Source organism: Zosterops lateralis (genome assembly GCF_965231275.1).
Source record: "Zosterops lateralis genome assembly, chromosome: 13".
NCBI classification, from domain to species: domain Eukaryota; kingdom Metazoa; phylum Chordata; class Aves; order Passeriformes; family Zosteropidae; genus Zosterops; species Zosterops lateralis.
Genome location: NC_139773.1, coordinates 5126580 through 5143305, shown reverse-complemented (window position 1 = coordinate 5143305; position 16726 = coordinate 5126580). Strand labels below are relative to the sequence as shown.

At 42.6% G+C, this 16726-nt stretch overlaps 1 protein-coding gene across 3 annotated transcripts in view; it reads right to left on the bottom strand.

The window, feature by feature from the left end:
- OTUD7A (OTU deubiquitinase 7A) overlaps positions 1-16726 on the bottom strand; it is a 98834-nt gene that overhangs the window by 2283 nt on the left and 79825 nt on the right. For all 3 annotated transcript variants that reach the window (XM_083871188.1, XM_083871187.1, XM_083871189.1), the window contains exons 10-16: positions 16103-16204; positions 14560-14687; positions 13720-13832; positions 7770-7897; positions 6085-6234; positions 1447-1561; positions 1117-1201 (exon numbers count right to left, since the gene is read on the bottom strand). In XM_083871188.1, coding sequence (XP_083727314.1) covers positions 1117-1201; positions 1447-1561; positions 6085-6234; positions 7770-7897; positions 13720-13832; positions 14560-14687; positions 16103-16204 — 821 coding nt within the window. The remainder of the gene's footprint in view (positions 1-1116; positions 1202-1446; positions 1562-6084; positions 6235-7769; positions 7898-13719; positions 13833-14559; positions 14688-16102; positions 16205-16726) is intronic.

Genomic DNA, 16726 nt, shown 5'->3' with positions numbered 1-16726 from the left:
AGTCTGAGGTCCACTTTATATTTTAGATAACATGATAAAACACCTTCCTTAAAAATGCAATAACATGGATCCTAGGGTACTTAAAACAGGACTCTGTTCATGTTCTCCTGCAGAACAGCCTTGCTTTCAGGCACCATGAAGCTAAAATCTGCTAGAGATAAATCTGAACCACTCCACTGACTAAAAGGACATGGGGAGGGGTAAGCTCTGTACACCTGTATACTTCTGATATAGAAATACCTGTCCCTGAGTACTTACCTGTCCTCTCTCCCAGGAAGCCCTGAGCACCCCAATGCCCAGCTGGGAGCAGAAATGTTATTCCCATGGAGCACAGGGGAAAGTGCCACAGTGACCTTACTGTGCTCATGCAGCAAATGTGAGCAGGGAGAGGTTAACCCAGGCTTCACAAGGGCTCACCACTAAAAACTGCAGAACCATTTTGACTCTCCTTTTTCTGATGTGGGAGCTACTATTTTAGAAACTGTAGAAAAACGGATTTTTCCCCTCTTCCAGCTTGTTAAAATACCTTCTCCTTTTGTGTTCTGTTTCTCTGTTCAGACCCCATCTGTGTAGGCTGTCTAAATCACCTCCATCCTCTCCTAGCAACCTTTTGCCTCCAGCCCAACCCCTCCATCTATTCAATGCAATTTGCAGAGAAATTTGTAGCTGACTCAGTGCCAGCTGGGCATGGCTCTAAAACAGCTCTCTGGAAGTGGCAGGCTACAGTTCAGTGCCAGTCTGTGGCCTTTTATCAGCCACTCTAAACTGGGAGCTGTTCACAGGTGCAAATGCATTCTCAGAAAGAAATTGGTGACATAACAGTGGCATTGGGAGAGCAAGACAAAGTTCTGAGAAAATAATGGTGAGAAAAGGTCTCTTTAAATTACACAAATTACTGAAATATATGACATAAAAATTAAGCTAAAAGACACGTTCCAGCCAAAAATATAAAAGCAACAGTGTTATTAAAACAAATAACCAGAGAAATCTGTAAGCCTGATTGGTGTCAGGGAGCCCTGAGTGCCTGTCCCTGCTGCCAGGACACTGAGGTGTCTGCAGGCAGCCCATCCTACTGTATCTCCCAGGCTGTGGGACCGAGGGGGAAGTTTACCTTACCCGTGTCTCAGATGGGATGCGGATCCAGGTTACATTCATGTAGCTGTGCAGAAGATTAAGTTTTGCCTCAAGAGACAGAATCAAACTAAAGATAAAAAAGAAGGGGAAAAAACAGTCAAAAAGCCTGAAAGAAAAAGCAATACTTCCTAACAGGGAGAGATGTAACAGCAGGCTGATTGTGACTGTCAGCTGAAGACCCCCCCATGTCTTCTGCTGTGTAAGCAGAGCACATAAACCAAGGCCTTGCTGTTAGCAGGTCTCCCAATAATCCAACCAGGTACAGCTCAAGACATTTTACTGCTTAACACCAAAGTTACAGAAAGGTCTTACTTGGCCAGTCTGGTGTTATCATTGTCATCTTTTCCCCACTCCCAGTCTTTCCCAGGATCGACCGCAAAGTGCAAAGGCAGTAACTTGTGTTCAGAGTCAGTCAGGGGGATCACCGCTGAAGCAGAGAAGAAACAAGGATTGGGGTGGGGGGAACAAAAATGACAAAAAGAAGAAAAGACTCAGCTGTGAAAAGCAGAATCACTGCTTCAAGAAGGGCAGAATTTGTGCTGCAGAATTGCCTCATCCAGAGCACCACAAATGATTTATACTGGGCTCCATTTGCCTGTTTTCATGTTTGTGCAATGAAAGAGAGGAGGGAGAGGTTAATACACTGATTGCTCTGGAGTGAACGATAGTCACCTGTGGAGGAGGGGAGACCTCTGGAGAGAACCACATGGCCATTTGTACTGTACAATCAACATTTCCTGGAGACAGAGCCATTAGAATAGCAGAAAGCAATAAAATGTTGCAATATTCCTGCTTATCTCTCAGATTCAGAGATTCACATGTTTGTTAATTATTTTGTCTTTTCAGTTTATTACCTTTGTACTGTCAAAGAAAAATATATTGATATTAGCATTAAGAAACAAAGCAAGAGGCAGCTACAGTGATTTTGGATTCAAACTGAATTAACATAATTGAAGAGCAGAGATCAACATACATATGGGTTAAGAGGTCAGTTTGAGGCCTCTGAGTGAGTGCAGGGCAAAGGCCATTAATGTTCTTACAGCCCAGCAGTGCTGCCCAGCAGTTTTGCTCTTCTGCTCTTTCCCCTCTCTGCTCAGGCTCTGCCCTAATGACTCTGCCTCTTAATGACTGCTTCACACTCAGCATGCAGGGACCACACTCAGATGTCACAGAGTGTCTATCATTCATCACCAGCAAGAGACTAAGAAATATAGCAATGTCAGTTTTAATTAAAGCCGCTGATTTGCTTCCATTTGATTAGGAAAATAGAAAAAACTGTTGAGGGGTTGGGTAGGATCCTCAGCATGGCGGTCACTGCTGCTCCTCGGACAGCCCATCAAGGCATTTACCTTTCTGCACCAGAACCCTTCAGGACTCGCCCTGGGTATTCATTCCAGACAATCCAAGGGCAAAGAAACCTGGAGCAGCCGCCCAAACATCGCGGCACTCAGTTACTGGAACACTAGGGATTCTATGCTGTTTGTAGCCTTTTCTGCGGTCCGGTCAGAGCGGAGGCGCAGCATTTCGGTCACACAGTGTCCGCTCACCCCGGCAGCCGCAGCGGCTCGGGGGCCCCGTGGCTGCGGCCGGGGCCGATCCCGGTTCAGCCGCTCCCACTCCCGGGGCCGATCCCCGTTCTGACGATCCCGGTTCAGCCGGGGCCGCTCCCGGGGCTGCCCAGAAAGGCCCCGAGACCCAAATCCCGCGGGGCGCCGCCCCCTGGCGGCCGCGCCGGGAACTGCCGCGCTGTGCGGGAGCCGCAGCCCCGGCCCTGCCCGCGCCTCTCCCCGAACACAGCGGGCACAGACCCCGGCCCTGCCCGCGCCGCTCCCCAAACACAGCGGGCACAGACCCCGGCCCTGCCCGCGCCTCTCCCCGAACACAGCGGGCACAGACACCCGCCCTGCCCGCGCCTCTCCCCGAACACAGCGGGCACAGACCCCGGCCCTGCCCGCGCCTCTCCCCGAACACAGCGGGCACAGACACCCGCCCTGCCCGCGCCTCTCCCCGAACACAGCGGGCACAGACACCCGCCCTGCCCGCGCCTCTCCCCGAACACAGCGGGCACAGACACCCGCCCTGCGCGGGACTGCAGCTCCTCGGGAAACTCGGGGGGCACGGAGCCCACGGCTGCAGTTCAGAATACGCTGCACCGCAACGTCCTGGGGCACCGGAACATCACAAATGTGCAGCAGATGTGACAAATGAATACACTTCCAACGCTCCCTGGTGTCGTATGAGGGCTTACCCTAATGCAGTCAATGAAATTATTGCAACAAAGAGGCTGGAATAACTGAGAAAACAACTGAACGTGTTTCACAAGGGAAACACGTATGCTGCCAATTAACTGAGTTACCAGCAGGCACTGACTGGGCTGACATCTGACCTGGCTGTGCAACACCACAACCATTTAAAGGAAGGAGACAACTTAGGAAAAGTAATGTAAGTTTACAACACAGCAGTTCCCTTCTGGCAGCACCTGGTTTTACAGGTACAGCCTGGTAAAGAACTGGGAATGTAATCCTGGGACAGGTGATGATGGAAAGCTGGGAGCAAAGAACTGCCAGAGAGTTGAAGCAGTCTCTTTTTGGGATAGAAACTTCGAAAAGTAAATGTGACTTTCTTCTCCATGGGCAGCTTTAAACTAACTAATTTTCACATAGTTAAATAAATATTAAAAAAAATTAAAATGATACTTTTAAAGCTTGCTATTTCTACTGATACTGAAAATACCTATTAAAATTGCTTAGTGATACTCCATTTTCCTAAAATACAAAGTTAAGTATAAAACAAAGTTTAGAGTTGATTGCCCATAGCATGTGACTGTTGTCTTAACTCCTGTACACATTCTGAGTGTCAGAAATGTGTTCACTGAGTTGAGTGCTGAGTATATCCCCATTTTAAGATATAGTCTGAGGCTGATGTGAAGCACTGCTATTTTCATGGAAAACAAATCTGCTAAAGTGAGGGGCTTCAAAAATTCTGTCTTCAGGGCAAGAGATTTCTTCTCTCAGGGAACTTTATTTGATAGCTGGGGTTTAATGTAAGATTTCCCCAAGTTTCTGACAAAAGTATTTTTATGTTACAACTGCAGCAGGGTCCATCCCATTTATTTCTAAACCAAACCCCACAGCCTGCAGCACCTCCCTGACACCCAGCAGGGTCTGCAGCTTTGGTCAGGCTGGTCCCACTGGGCTGTGGCTCTCTAGATGGAACTACACTACCCCAAGCACAGTCTACCAGCCCTAATTCCAGCAGATGGGATAAGTGACAAGCAACAGCTGTTGGTTGGTCCATGGTAGTCTGAGACACACAGTGAGGACATTCCCTAGCTGGGTGTGCTGCCTTCTGTGCTGTGAAGGAAGTCACAGCACTTCTCAGCTCTCATCCTCATGCCTCAAGTGCCGCTATTCATCTGAGAAGAACAACACTTTAACTCTTTCTGAACATGCCAGGACAATGAAATGCTGACACACAGACTGACATGGTGCTGTTCCAGACCACTGCCACACCTCTCACTGTGTTACTCGGACTGAGCATGGCAGGATGGAAAGCTCCAATGCCAAGGAAGCAACCTCAGGGACAGCTGAGACCTAAACTGTGTTTGCCATAAACAAAGGCACAAAACATCTGCATCAGCAGAGCCTGCATTAATGTAAATGTATTTACCCATTTTTAATCAGACAGTGGATTTCAAAACAAGGGGGCCCCTGGTGACCATCAGAATGCCAGGGGCTGTGTGCTGTGTGTAAAAACAAGTGTCAAAATGTGTTTTATATCCTCTCCAGACAAGGAGAGGATATATATTAGCATGTTTTCTCTTTATATCTATTTATAGTAGTGTTTTAAATGATCTGATACAGGACTCCATGCCAAAGCAGAACTTCAGGCATTCACATCAGTATTTATTTGACCACACATATTTCTCAAATAGAGACATACTGTCTCCTCCACTAGAGAGCTCAGCAGCTGCTTAAACGTGTGTGTATGTACCTGCAGTAGTTCAGACACCTTCAGATGGTGCTCCTGACACTTAGTTAGAGCATAAATACTACAAGTTATGAATGGCGCGGCTCTCCAGGATGCTGCTTCTAAGAAGGTGCAGCTCTAAGCTGCATTCTGATAGCTCAACATCTGCCCATGTGCTGAGGCCCCTGTGCCATTGTTGCTAACACCTGGCAACTGTGGCTCTCCCTTGCCATGTGCCAAAGCTGCTCTGCTGACAAGGTGCAGACCCCAGGCACTGCTGGAGCATCCCTGAGCCCATTCCCTCCTGTCACAGCATGGAGGACAACAGCAGTGCTGTGGTTGCTGCTGGATTGCTGCAGTCTCCAACAGCAGCTGGCTTGGCAGCTACAGCACTCCCTCCATCCCAGAATAAGTGCCAAATGCTCTCTGCTGCTCCACACAACTGAAGCCTCTGCATTCACAGCCCTGAAGTAAGCGAGGTGCAATCAGGTCACACAAAACAAACACCACTTTGATTCACCGACCCTTGTGATTAACCTGGATGAACTTGAACATGAAAGTCAGTATTTAAGGTTTCTGATGCTGTGCTGGATATCTGATTGGGGTTTCTCTCACAGCACCTTTCCTGTGGGAATACAGGTGGAGGAAGATCCTACAGAAAGGCAGTTGCTCACATCAAGGATATTTAACATGATTGTAACATGATTGCTCTTGTGAGACCTGGAGTACTGAAGGCAGATAGATGTGCCTGAGATAAATGAAGTTCCTGTCAGTCTGTTGCTATTATTCCAGTAGTTAGAAAGGAAGAAATGGACCGTGCCATTGTCTTGTGATTAGGCCACTCAAACTCCTAAACATGCAGCAATAAAATTTACTGAGTATTGTTTCCTTTCTGATAGATAAATACATCTAGAGGTAAAAGAAAGTACTTTGTCCACTATATTCAATATATATGTCAGCATTGCTGTGTTTAAAGCATACCTTGTTCTCTCTGTTGGTCTTTTTGTTCCATGGAGACAAGAGCAGAGAAATGGGCCTGATCATAGGCCAGCACAAGAGGTGAGCAATGGCATCTGTTTGGCAGAACTTCAAGTGGCAAATAAATTCCTCCAAATGGTATCGGTGCAAACGCTGGAGAGAAAAAGGAGATTTTTGCAACTATGTGAAAGAACAGACAGGAGTTGTATAAACAATTGTGCTGCAATATCTTCAGAGCTCCAGGAGAGCAGCTTAAAGTAATCAATGCAGAAAACAGTCACAACAACAGGTAAAATTTCATTATAAAAATGCCAGGAAGTAAATGAAGAACCATAAGGAAAACCTTCTGCTCTTACATAATTTTCCTTGCTCTAATTGTTTCTTAGTAAAACTATTATGGTCTTATAACAAAATCTAGATGACTCTCACAGGTGAGCAGAGTTGTACCTTCCTTCAGTGCTTCTAGGCAGAATTATTTTCTAACAATCATCAGTAAATACACTATCAGGCCTTTGGGTAACATGCTCTGTGCCTTCCATTAACAGATTTCTATAAGAAACATTACAAATATGTTTATAGCCCACACATTTCATCACACACATTGTATTTATCTGAATGTACATATACATGAATATATGATAAAATTAAGGAAAGACTCAAAAACCCCCTACAAGTAGGATTTGAATGGGATGCTCCATCTGGAGGGGCAAAATTTTCCTTTGCAAGATTCTACACTTGTTTATATACGTAATTATGGGAAACAGCAAATTTGGGCACAAAAACTCGCACAATGCTTTTGTTTCCAACCAATAATTTTTCCTTTTGCTACAAAAATGTGAGACTTTATTGCTGAAATACTTGCAAGATGAGTTCCCCTCATAAACCCCTCATTCTGGCTGTGACCAATGACTGCACTGTCTTTCAGGTGTGTTTTTCAATAACCTACAGAATAATCTACAACCATTACTTGTAGTTCATAATTTGCAATGGAAACTTAAATTATGCAGTATTTTCCTGTGGAAGTAAATTTCTGTTAATTCCATCACCTGCTTAACATCCTCCTTTAATCAGCCAAACATCCCCCTTCAATTAACACCCCATCATGAATTAGAATTCTGTTAGTTCATGGTAGAAAGTGAGATGAATTTAATGTTGAGTCATGCTCAGACATTGTCCATCTGGCACCGCATACAGATCTAACATTTGTGTGCTCACATGTGCAAACTGAATAAAACATTCGGGAAACTTTTGAATGAAAAGCTGCAAAGGAGTAATTAAAAACAAAATCCAAGATACACACATTTAAAATTTAATGTTTCAAAGTCAGATTAGATTGATTTCTGCAGAGTTTAAAGGGGCATCTAAATAATATGGCAAAATTAGAGCTTTGTACATTTAGACCAGTCAGAAATGTATTGTGTTCTGTAATGTGGTGGTTATTTAAGTTAATAGTGAATATCTAGGATAAAGAGGTTTTCAGCAAGGCTTATATAATTATCCTGTATTTTTTTTATCTAATACAAATAGATTGAGAATCGTTCTGTGTTTTCCTTTTATAAATTTTCTTTCAGAAAAAGGCAGCAGCTCTGCCATAAACACTGATATGTTACAGCTGGATCTTTTGCTGGTGTCAGTTTACAGCTGATTCAATTGACAGAGGAGCATGGATCTCTAATAAAAGCTCTTACCTTCTCCCCCTGAGTCTCGTAACATCGTGTCTGCTACTACAACAATTGGCCTTCTCAAGATATGGGCTAAGACAAAAACATGGAATTCTTCCAAACTCTCATACACTGGATCTTCTGCATTGTCCACTCTGGAAGACACAGCATTAAGACTATGAACCAGCTTGAACCAACCATGAGACTTTGGTGGATCAACACATCCCTGTAGCTGTTTCTTCTTCACTGTCCCTTATATCCCCACTCTTCTGAAACCCTTATTTCAATCACGGAAGTAGGTAAAAAGAAATTGAAAGGAAAATGCAGTTTTGTAAATAAAATAATAGCAGCATTTTAAAAAAAAAGTTGTCCAACTAGTATCACTATGCTTTAGATCAGCCTCACAACCTTCCAGGAGATGGAAATGCCCAGCATGTTTAGAAGCCAACCTAGAAAGTCAATTTTCTACCAAACAGGTAATTCTTTTATCTAGACTGCAAGAATAAACCTGTTCAAGTCCCCACTTATCTAGGTGACAACTTCCAAGCCATTCTGTGACTGCATAAACAATTTAAGGAACATTTGGTTTCAGTTATCCCCTTTCTGTTTTCCCAGCTTAATGTCAATAATGTCAGCACCACATCTCAAAGCTTTGCCTCTGCCTGGAAAACAAACTAGATGGAAGAAGACTGAAGAATGGTAGGACTGTGGGAAACAGACAAAAGTGAAGATGATAATTCACTGCTGAGTGCCACTTAAGAATATAATATACCCAGAACCAAATAAAGGTGACACAGGCACACTCTTAAATGGAGGCAGCACCTATCCCTCTTCCTGCCAGCTGTGCAGGAACCTCCAGAACTGACTGTGGTTCATTTTCTGAGTATGTGAAGAACAGTAACAGAGCAGAAGTGCCTGGACACTGCTCCAGAGTGTGTGGGACAAACACAGCAACCTCTCAGAGGTCTGACAGCATCCAGCCCATCCCTGGAACTTCTCTTTAGAATCTTTCATCCCAGCCTAGGAGCACAGCAGGGTGGGAATGATCACCAGCAGGCTGGCACAGGACATGCACTGGAATAGCAGAGGAACACCTCTCCTTCCCTGGATCCTCCTCCCACTACCCAAACTCACAGGAAATTTTTCCTGATGTTCAAACCAAATTCCTCATTTTGCAATTTCTTCCCCTGTTCCTTACTGAACTCTTCTCCACAGCTGGCTGTGACAGCTTTTCAGCATTTGCAGTCCATTCTGTCACCTCAGAGTAATCTGTCAGCCAAAAGCAACTCAGGGGAATCATGTTATTGGCAAGACAATATGTCAGAAAGATTTCCAGTTATCTTCTCACATTAATATTTCCAGCCTATCAGTCCTAATTTTTTCCTTCAAATCCTCTAATTATTCCTCATCTCCTAGTTAATGAGGTTTCTAGAACTGAAAGGCATATTCTAGACACAGCTGTATCAGAGGGATCTCTATCCCTTTCATCAGTTGATGCCATGCCTGACTGCACAAACTCCAAAATTCCACTGGGCTTTTTTCCTCTTCAATATCACATCCCCACGTTGCTTGATTCACTATCTCTGATCATATTCACACATTTCAAACCCTTCTCTGCTGTTACACGTTCCACTGCTCACTGCCACAGGATCAGAGTGGCTGAGGCCATAGGGGAGCTCTGGGGAACCCCTTGTTCAGCCCCTGCTCCATCAGGGCCACCCAAAGCCCTGGGTTGTGTCCAGAGAGCCCTTGGGTACCACCAAGGAGAGAGAGTTCACAGCCTCTCTGGGAAACCTTTTCAATGCTCAATTTTCTACCATCACTAGCAGTAATTCATGTGGCCTGTTATATATTATTCTAGTGCCACTTGCTGAGGATTCAGTATGAATTTTCCTAAAGATTAATGAGAATGAAAAATTATTATTAACAAGTATCCATAGCAACCTGCCACATCCTTTGATCCACTGATCGTTCCACTTTTTTTCAGGGGTCTTTTATGCATGCTGGCTACATGACCATGAAAATTGTGGACAAAATAATTTCGTCAATAAAACAGGGGAAGCAAAGAAAATGTAAGAAATTGCAATTAATTCTTCTGTTCATGTAAAGTTAACTTTAAATAATGAAATCCACTTATATAAGAGCATGTAAATCTGCATTGCAGAATCTTGCTCAACCACAGCACTCTGACTAAATAATCTCAATTCTAAGAGCAAATTACTAATAAAAAGAAAAACAAATAAAAATAAAAATCTCAGTCTGACCTACAGGACTACTGATACCTCCAGTCCAAACACAGCAGACACCGTCTCATCACTCCAAAGAGACTCCCTCTCTTATGGAAAATCCAATTTGTACTGCAGCCAGAAATGAAAGAAATACGCTTTCAAAAAGCTGGAAGGGGAAAGTCACCTACCCTGCTGTTCCACCTGGCTGGCTGCTGCTCTCTTGCCTGTAAACTGAGCAAGATCTGTTCTCATGTCTTTGGACTTCCTTCTAACAGCTCCCTATGGCAACCTGCCTTTCCTTTCCCACACACAGCTCCAGATTTTCTGTCCAACAGGCTCTAACAGCTATTCTGAGCTTAGGGCTGGTTTTGGGATTCACACAGAGCAAGAGACCAATGCCCTCAGAGAGCTGAGATGCACTGAAATGGCATCACAGGGATAAAGTTCTTCAACCTGGTGATTTGCCAGAAGCAGGAGATCAGAATGATTTCTGAGTTCAGGGCTCAGTGTGCCTCCATTCCATTTCTGACACCTTTCTTTTCCAGCTTAACAACCCCCAAATGAAAACCAGCACAAACCACAGCTGCAGCTGTAGGTGTAGGAACCTCTCCTTTGATTTCCTTACACTGTTTGTCAGCAATTCAAACACAGGAAATTGCACAGGAGTGGAACATTCTATTTCATTCTTCAAGGAAAGAAAGGTATATTGAATTGACTAAAGGAAAGGAAACACAGAATGTGAAAGCATTGGGTTCCATATTTGAATCACTACAGCAATTTGGCTGTGCTTGGCTTCAGTACTTTATGTGAACTGAAAACAGGCCAGATAAAAAGAGGTAGTAGCCTTTAGAAACTACAGCTAATAATCAATAAATATGTTATAATGAACCATTTCTATCTGCACCCTTTAATTGCTGCATACACTGAACAGTTTAAAAGAAATAGCACTCCTGTAACAGACACCAGATCAAATAAAAATAATTTTAGGGTAATGTCTTGTTAAATGGTCTAAACTAAATTCTGTACAAGGGGAGGGTCTGGCATGGCTGCAGGAGTTGTGTATGAAGAGCTGTTTGCTGAAGCACTCTGAATACCAAACCAAGCCCAAAGCCTCACAGGACACTTGCACTTGAGAGGCACTTCCTGTTTAAATGTTCTGGGTTTCTGCCTCAAACTCAATTCCAATGACACACAGGAAGATTACAGCAGTATTTTCTCCCTTCTTCCCCATTTAAAGTCCCTTGAATTTATTAATAAGATAATGCCAAGAGCACAGACACAGCTAGGAGGTGACAGTAAGTACAAATACCATCCACTGCCAGGGTCTGTATGAGCTCAAACCATGACAGCACCTGGGTGTTCAACGGTGAATAACAACAGTGATATTCACTCTCACATGAGAACAGGCTCTGACTGACAATTGCACAGTGAAGAAAGAGACTGGAATTTTCTTTTGAGCAGGATGGCAATAGTTAGGTTCTTAACAAAAAACAGGGTACAGATATCTTCCTTTTTTCAATGCAGTTCCTTCAATTCAGTGCCCCTGCTTTTGCTTGTAAATGGAGATAAATGAAGCAATTATGTTAATCTAGAATTCATTTTTTACATTTACAGGAGGATGTGCAAATCTGTTTCAAAACAAGAATCTGCTTCATAAGTTTGCTCTGCTTTACATGCTGGAAACAAGAACTTAAGAACCACATTTTTCTCTTCCTTTTTCTCTTTTTCCCCACTTCCCAGCCTCAGCATGAGAGTGCTCTCAAAGGAGAAATCTTGGGAAATTTAGTGTCAATTGCTGATCTCCTTTGCACGCAGATCACTCTGAAAAATAACTAAAAGAAGTTTGCAGGTGAATGAGGCAGCAGAATTCCAGCCTTAGGTTTGTCACTGAATTCTTTTGAAGCAGATACAACTTCTGATGCTTTAGCTAATTCTGACAGCAAAGGAATATATGTCATCTACAGTTCAAAGACTGATGTGCAAGCTTGCTTAATATAGCACCTAACCAGAGGACATAATATACCCCATCTCCAAAATACTATTTTGATATTCCTTTTCCTTGTCAAGGACCCTACTTTGAACATGGGCTCATTAAATGAAAAAATAATTCACTCTGCCACATTCATTCTGTCTTTGGAATGAATGTAAAGAGAAGTATACATTCACATCTCGAATAGGGTAAGTTTCTTGCCTGATTAATTTTTGACTATTTCAAAGGAAAAATCAACTGTTTGCTATCTGTATTTACTTTATTTTGACTGGAAAAAGAGATAAATGCAAACCATGATGAGAAGGTTATTTAGGTACTAGTACTACTCCCCCTGTAGGTACCTGGGAACTGAGGGTTGCCTGCCTGGCAAAGATAACATTTGAGGGCACCTCTGACTAGAAGCTACTGAAAATATGTGGTACATGGAACATACAGAATGAAATAGAACAAGTCAGAGAAAACTGGGGCTGAATGACCAAATTTAATAGAAATATGAACTGAACTGCATTAGAAAACTGAAACACATCAACAGAAAAATATCTACAAACATAGGAAACAAACTAGAGATTAAAGTGGAATTTTTTTTTAACTTCAAAATAGAAAAAATAGACACACTGTGGCAATTTTCTAAGCAAAGTCCTCTTGAACTCCTAGAATTATCTGTCCTTAAAATCACAAGGTTAAAGGCAAAATAAAATATTCTTTCAGAACCAAAGGAATATTTTCTACAAACTTTTTTATTCTCATTGTGCTGTATACTTTATTTTGTCAGTTTACACACATGATTGTCTTCAGGGGAAACTGTAGGTAGAGAAAATCATGCACTGAGCAAACACTAAATATTTTTAGTGATAAACACTAGACACAAAAACTAAAGCTTCCGCATTCTGAAGGCTGGTCAATAATCCTGTCCTTTGGGGATAACTGAAAGCAAGGGCTTTATCACACTGGCTATTTAAAGCAGATTCTATATGTGGGTCAGTGGTATTTAAATGTTGTAGATACTGTTTCATCCCAAACCTTTTCCCAAATATATTCCTGAAAAAGAAGCCAAGTGATACTGCCAACATGCTTGTTCCAGGAGCAAATCGATTAGGATTTATTAAACTGAAACTCTTTTGAACACAAAGTAAACTCAAGTTAGTGTGGTAACTGTACAAGAAAACATCACTAAAATGCTAAAATCATAATGGGATATTTAGATAATTCCGCCATGCCAAAAGAGTACAGCAGTTGCAAAGGCAGTTTTGTGATGCTATGAACACCTTCACTCAGTTGTGCTGTGTTGTTTTCCTGCTGAGAACAAAGCCTGAGAGATTGTGCCACACTCTGAACTGTAGCAATGTATCTGAATAACTTGGAATACAAAGTGCTCCAGCCAAACTACCACCTGTAGGTATTCGTTATTATTATCAGTTCTTTTGGAATTCATCAAGGTTACCGAGACAACAACAGGGCTAAAAATAAGAAGAGCCTGAAAAACAAGAATACCAAGACAACAAGAATGAGATAAAGGAGGCCATGAAAGCTCAGAACTGTAGCCAGTCAAATTCCCTAAGGGACACGTGCCGGCCTCGTGAACAAAGCGGCACAACCCAGCCAAAACTGTGTGAACGTGTGAACAGCAGTCCTAGAATCCATAACTGTAGTGTAATGTAACAATCAATGGCTTCTGCTGGAATGTAAACAATGAATGGCTTCTGCTGAAGTCATTCTGGCTGTGTGGTGCAGAAGCCCTGAGCTCCCACACTGAACTCACCCGCCGCCGGTGCCGCCGTTCTTGCTGAAGTGCGTGCGCGGCTCGCTGGACGCCAGCTTGAGCAGCTCGTTCCACTCGCGCTCCCACTCCTCCTCCGTGTACACCAAACCTGACTGTGGGGCACAGGAAATGCTGTCACTTCTCTGCTCGCACATGGTGTAAGCAGAGCTCTGTAGCAGGGTTTACAACTAACTTGAGTTTCACATGTGACTCAGTTCAATATCCTGAAACATTAACAGTTCAACATTTCTACTCAGGTTAAAGAATATTAGCTTATTAAAAAGACCTAAAATACCAACTGTAGAGTTAGTGCATTAACTTTTTTCCCTTCAGGATTACTCTTGAAAAAGGAATGGCTCTTCTAGCCACTGCTTAGGCACACACATCTTCAGGAAATAGTAACATGCTGAACGTAAAGCTTTTAATCAAAAGTCAACCCAAACTTACAGATGATTTTAGCTAGAACACTTCCACTCAATATTTGGTCACAGCTTTAAAAATCCTAATTTGCAATTCTGGGAAATCCTTCCTAAATGGGGTTCTCTCTCTTTCATGGATTTCATTCCCTCATTTTTAAATGCTTTTGATAGCTAAAATTACACATTTAATTTTCTACAGGTTCCAAATGCATCTTAGACCTTTTAGGCACAAAACCCTGCATAGTTATACCCACAAAGCAAAAAACACATTTGCATTCTGGTATGAAAATTTCAAATACAAGTACCTCTTTCCCCATACAAAATGGCAGCTCAAGGAATTTGACAGCTTTCACAGCAAATTTCAGAAGAATGCTTTTAACACTAAATGATATTAACAAGCCTATCTTTGGGCCATACAGACCTCCTTATTCTGCTGAGTCTGTTGCCATCTCCATCTTCTTTTCAGTGCTTCCCTTTCAGCTCCACTTCTCATCATAGTATAGAGGGCTTTCCGTAACACAAGGTCCCGGTCGTGAAATCCCCACATCCCTAAGGCAGCACAAGATGACACCCAGCTTTAGAGAAGCTACAGTGAAATAGAAATAGCTAATACATAATTGAACAGTCTCCCTGGCAAATAACTCACTCACTGTTTTTAAGGTTTCCAGAAGGAGGAGTCATTGCAAATAAGCTAATGAACAACAAGAGGGAGTTCCAACACATTTTAAACTTTGATTAAGGAACGACCAAGGATTTGAGCTGGTTCAGTGTTTGCTTGCAGGCAACTCCAGCTTTGCTGCAAGCCATGGAATATTCAGTGCACAGGTTGGTTTTAGCTGCAGTTGCCAGCAGGCACAAGGATGTTAATGAGCACTGCAGGCATCTCTCACAATCATGGATGGTGCTGGCCCTCAAAGGCTCCAGCTCTTACACAGCAGGAAATTTCCTTTGGTTTCAACACCAAATTAAGAGACAAGCATTCAAGATGATAGTAAGTCTAAAAATACAACCAGCCACAGACTTTCAAGTTCATTTTAAGATAATGAAACATTTTTATATGGTTGGAAATAGTAACCTACACCAAAAGAAAGCAGAGCTGTCCCAGTCCTGTGCCTACAGACAGCCATGTTTCAGTCACCACATTGTCAGCTGCTGGGTTCAGGGCACAATACTCCAAACATTTGCAGTAATTAACATACAAAATAAAGTAGAAAAAGATAAAAGGATCCTTGGGAACAGCAAAACCTCCTTTCTTACTACTTCTTTCAACAAGAGGGGTCTCTTCAAAATATTAAAAATCCCTGTGTTTTTAAAAAGCCACTCTTTGGAGTATTTTGGTGGAAGATTTTAGCAACTGCAAAAAATCTAACTTCCCTCATAATAGGATAGTAACACAAAAGCACATCAAAGACCTTCAGCTTCACAGGTTTCTACTGGTTTGCAGAAAGGCTTAAAAAATCTTGTATAAACAATTAATTTACCAATTGGAAATTAGTTTAATTCATTCCAAATGCTATATCATATATGCTTAAGCTCTACAAGGAACTAACAGAGATAGCTTGACACTGCATTCTTGAAACAGCAGAGAAGAAAATCAAGAGAATGAATGAAATTCCTTGCACATAATGAGGACAATCCTGCAGAAGCACCTGGAATTTGCCTGTTCCAGACCTCTTGGGTTGTGAACACAAAAAATATAAGGAAAATACAGATCACTGTGTCGTGGTACATGGGTTTGGATACTGTTTCAGTTATACTTTCGTATCCTGAGAAACCTTTTCCTTTCCTGCTTTAGGCATGCTTGAGGGAAACAACACTACAGTGAGATGTGAAGGACATGCTGCTCCAGAATCAGACTTTTAATGCTGATCTTTGTATCTCCTGTGTTTCTGAGCTTTGGCTGGGGCTAGAGCAGAGCAGTGAACAGTCCTGACAGAAGGTTTCCTGCCCAGGCTGTCCCTTACCCAGAGAGGCAGCATGCAGGAGGCAGTTCCCATCACCCGTGGTCGCCAGGGGCAGCAGGCGCTTGCAGCTTGTGCACACCGTGGACCACCAATTGAGGCGTCCTGCAAGGGAAACAAACACTTACTGCAGGGGAGAGGAACCTGCAGCAGAGCAGTGCTCTGTGCAGGTAAACACACAGCAGCAGGGGTAACCATGAGCACCCTCTTGAGCAAGTAAGCTTAAATGTAATGGCAGAAGTCAAAACTGAAAAGATTAGAAATGAGGCAGATAAACTATTCTCTACATGGATCTAGAAAAGAAAAGAGCACCTTTAATTGATTTGCATCTTCCAGTCTCATATGCTGCATCCAGGGATGGATTTCCAAGGAGATTATTGCCTTAATACTATTATGAGCCTTGCTGTCAGTTCCTAAACATAATCAACATTGGCCTCCCACACATGCATGACAGATTATATTAAGGTAATAAAGGATTTTTTCTTATGTCAAAAGACAAAAGTAATCTATACGTGGTAATCAAGATATGTTACTATAAAGGTAAGTTTATTAAGTGAATTATTTCAATCAGATGGATTGTTTCAACAGCTGATTCTCCTCTCATTTCCCATAGTGCAAATCATTATT